A 4,373-nucleotide genomic window follows, 5' to 3' on the forward strand; every position below is an offset into this window, starting at 1 on the left:
TAGCGAGCTAGCTAGCCATCCATATATCTATCTATCTGTCTGTCTGTCTGTCTATCCATATATCTATCTATCTGTCTCTCTGTCTATCCATATATCTATCTATCTATCTGTCTGTCTGTCTATCCATATATCTATCTATCTGTCTCTCTGTCTATCCATCTATCTATCTATCTATCTATCTATCTATCTATCTATCTATCTATCTATCTATCTATCTATCTATCTATCTATCTATCTATCTATCTATCTATCTATCTATCTATCTATCTATCTATCTATCTATCTATCTATCTATCTATTTATCTATCTATCTATCGATCCATATATATATATATACACTCCCTTTTTTTCTCCCTAATTGTATTTGGCTAATTACCCCACTCTTCCGAGCCGTCCCGGTCGCTGCTCCACCCCCTCTGCCGATCCGGGGAGGGCTGCAGACTACCGCACGCCTCCTCCCATGCATGTGGAGTCGCCAGCCGCTTCTTTTCACCTGATAGCGAGGAGTTTCGCCAGGGGGACGTAGCGCGTGGGAGGATCACGCTATTCCCCCCCCCCCCGAACAGGCGCCCCAACTGACCAGAGGAGGCGCCAGTGCAGCGAACTGGACACATACCCACATGCGGCTTCCCACCCGCAGACACATCCAGTTGCATCTGGAAGGGACGCCCGACCAAGCCGGAGGTAACACACGGGGATTCGAACTGGCGGTCCCTGTGTCGGTAGGCAACGGAATAGACCGCCACGCCTATTCTATAGTTTTGTTTGCTCTTTTAGTGCAGCGGATAGACAGGAGGTGCAGGGTAAGAGGAGAAGGAGCGACGCTGAGCAAACTTCCTGAGCCCAACTCCAAATCCCGGCACGGTGCCCGAGGCCGCATGAGTCGCACTGAAAACGGGTCGCTCCACCGCCACGCCCTTTTCCCAGCCGTTTCCACCGCACCTGTTTGCTTAGCCGAGGTTTGTGCGCACATCAATACCAACTTTTCGTTAACCCGCTCTTCTCCCCCCCCTCTCCCCCCCCGTAGGTTCCTATGGGATGAGTACAGCGTGGAAGTGAAGATCAACGACTACCTGGACATCATCTGCCCTCATTACAGCCGGGGCGAGGTGCTGGCGCAGGAGGCCGAGCGCTACGTGCTGTACATGGTGGAGAGGGAGGACTACGAGGTGTGCAAGCCTCACTCCTTCGACCAGCTGCGCTGGGAGTGCTCCCGGCCCTTCGCCCCGCACGCCCCGGAGCGCTTCTCCGAGAAGTTCCAGCGCTTCACGCCCTTCACCCTGGGCAAGGAGTTCCGCCAGGGCGAGAGCTATTACTACATCTGTGAGTACCACCCACATACCGCCCGGCAACTTCTCACTTTCCACGTAGTTTGGACCTCTTAATGGCATGCTGAGGGGTTTATCTGTCTGTCTGTCTGTCTATATCTGTCTATCTATATCTGCCTGTCTGTCTGTCTATCTGTCTGTCTGTCTGTCTGTCTGTCTGTCTGTCTATCTATATCTGTCTGTCTATATCTGTCTGTCTGTCTATCTATCTATATCTGTCTGTCTGTCTGTCTGTCTGTCTGTCTCTCTCTGTCTGTCTGTCTGTCTGTCTATCTATCTATATCTGTCTGTCTGTCTGTCTGTCTGTCTGTCTGTCTGTCTGTCTGTCTGTCTGTCTGTCTGTCTATCTATATCTGTCTGTCTGTCTATCTATATCTGTCTGTCTGTCTGTCTGTCTGTGTATCTATATCTGTCTGTCTGTCTATCTATCTATGTCTGTCTGTCTATCTATCTATATCTGTCTGTCTGTCTGTCTGTCTGTCTATCTATCTATCTATATCTGTCTGTCTGTCTGTCTGTCTGTCTGTCTATCTATCTATCTATCTATCTATCTATCTATCTATCTATCTATCTATCTATCTATCTATCTATCTATCTATCTATCTATCTATCTATCTATCTATCTATCTATCTATATCTGTCTGTCTGTCTGTCTGTCTGTCTGTCTGTCTGTCTATCTGTCTGTCTGTCTATCTATATCTGTCTGTCTGTCTATCTATCTATATCTGTCTGTCTGTCTGTCTATCTATATCTGTCTGTCTGTCTGTCTGTCTATCTATATCTGTCTGTCTGTCTGTCTATATATCTATATCTGTCTGTCTCTCTCTGTTTATCCAGTCAAGTCAAGTCAATTGTATTTGTATAGCCCAATATTAACTCATCTGCCTCTCTCTCTCTCTCCCTCTGTGACTCTCTTCAGCCAAGCCGCTGCATCACCACGGCCAGGAGTGTCTGAGGCTGAGGGTGGACGTGGTCGGGCACAAAGGCTCCGCAAAGGCCGCGGGGGACAAAGCCGCGGCGGAGGAGATGGAGAAAGGGACGGATGAAGGCAAAGGAAAGTTTGCCGCCGGAGGAGTTCACAACCCTTCCAACCGGCTCCCGGCAGGTGAGGACGGTTCCGGATTGAGCGTTAGACGTAGACGCCGGCGCTCCGGTGGCTCCGCTGGGAACTCGCACAGACTCTGACACTTCCTTCTTCTCCCTCTCTCTCCTCAGACGACCCTGCCGTGATGGAGCCCAACGTGCAGAGGAGTATCGGCAACTCGGCGATGCAGCTGGTCTCCTTGTCCCTCCTCTTCACCACGATCCCCGTCTTATTTGCCCTGGCGCTACACTGAGGCGGCCCGGTATCCAGCCACGCTGGTCCACATCCCGGGCCCGGCCGCAGCAGAGACTATGCTAATCCGGTGCCGGCCATTGGAATCATGAACAATTAAGGAATTTTTACATGGAATTTTTTTTGTTTTTTTTTTTTTTGTTTTTTTTTTATACGAGCATGTACAGAGCTGCCTGTGTGTATTTGTGTGTGTGTTTGTTGTGTTTGTGCGCGCGAGCGCGAAAGTCACCCGGGACGTGGACCGTCCCGGAAGAAGAGGACCTCAAAGATGTTTTTTTTTTTTCTTATTTCAAGACGGTGACAATTTGTCTTTTTTTTTTATGTGTGTGGACTGTCTTAGTCCCGTTTGTGACGGAGGCGCTCCTCGGTAAAAACCCGGATCCGCGGGTGCGTCCCGCGGGGGGAATGACTACATGTAACCCACACACCCTAAACCGACAAAGGGGCGAGAGTTCTCCTCGTGCAATGTTTTTTTAATTTTTCACTTCGCGTTGGGAAACACGGCAAAGCTGCGTACTCCTCGTCGTCCCTCCCCCGCGTGTAGACAACTTAGTACTTGTGTGTATTAGGCGTGTAGTATGTGTGCTGTAAAGACGGTGTACTTACGGTTTTCCGTCATGTTGTGTAGCGCTCACCCGCGGGTATCGTCCCGACCCGCCGCTATAGACGTCGCTGTGTAAAGGCGCCGCTGTGACATCGTCACGCGCCGCTCGAGGACGAGACGCCGATGCAAGCGAGCGCTTTTCATTCGTCCAAGCATCCATCCGGCAGCGCACACGCGTGTGAGGGAGAAATCTGTGATTGTGTTGTTGTTGTTGTTTTATCTCTCCCGTTGTTTACTTGCATCCATCCGTCCATTAGCCGAACCGCTTCTCCTGCTCTCAGGGTGGCGGGGATGCTGGAGCCTCCTATCCCAGCAGCCATGGGTCAGCAGGCGGGGGGACACCCTGGACAGGCCGCCAGGCCATCACACAGGCCCCCCCCCCCCCCCCACACACACACACACTCATACCTAGGGACAATGCAGTAAGGGGCAGGGAGAACACGAAAACTCCACACAGAGGACGACCCGGGACGACCCCCAAGGTGGGACGCCCCCGGGGCTCGAACCCTGAACCTCCGTGCTGTGAGGCGAGCCCGCTAACCGCCTGCACCGCCCATTTGCCTGCATATGAAACCCAACTGTACGGTTGGCTTGAGCTGCAGACAGTAAGAGGGGGGAGATCAGACAGGCGGTGTGCCGTCACCTGACGGGGGCCCACAGCAGACGGGGGTTCTGGGAGCTGCTCCGGCTGTTACGCGGAGGCTCGGAGACGGATCGGACGCTCCACATGAGATACGCAGAGGGAGACGATAGGAGAGCGAGGGCTCGGCCCCTCACAGCACGCCCAGTCCCGCCCAGTCCCCAGTCCCGCCCAGTCCCGCACAGTCCCGCCTGGTCCCCAGTCCCACCTGGTCCCCAGTCCCGCCCAGTCCCCAGTCCCACCCAATCCTGCACAGTCCCGCCCAGTCCCCAGTCCCACCTGGTCCCCAGTCCCGCCCAGTCCCCAGTCCCACCTGGTCCCCAGTCCCGCCCAGTCCACAGTCCCCAGTCCCGCACAGTCCCGCCCAGTCCCCAGTCCCGCCCAGTCCCCAGTCCTGCCCAGTCCCGCCCAACCATAACTGCTGTTTTCTTGTAAGAAAAAAGTCACTTTGTAAATGTTTGTATA

The 4,373-nt window shown here is 53.0% G+C and overlaps 1 protein-coding gene across 1 annotated transcript in view; it reads left to right on the forward strand.

The window, feature by feature from the left end:
- Positions 1-4,083, forward strand: part of efna1b (ephrin-A1b) — a 19,352-nt gene extending 15,269 nt beyond the window's left edge. Inside the window, exons 2-4 of the mRNA XM_056286522.1 lie at positions 1,028-1,323; positions 2,248-2,433; positions 2,544-4,083. Coding sequence (XP_056142497.1) covers positions 1,028-1,323; positions 2,248-2,433; positions 2,544-2,665 — 604 coding nt within the window. The 3' untranslated portion in view covers positions 2,666-4,083. The remainder of the gene's footprint in view (positions 1-1,027; positions 1,324-2,247; positions 2,434-2,543) is intronic.
- Positions 4,084-4,373: the final 290 nt, after the last annotated feature.

This window comes from Lampris incognitus, chromosome 9 (assembly GCF_029633865.1).
Source record: "Lampris incognitus isolate fLamInc1 chromosome 9, fLamInc1.hap2, whole genome shotgun sequence".
NCBI lineage: Eukaryota > Metazoa > Chordata > Actinopteri > Lampriformes > Lampridae > Lampris > Lampris incognitus.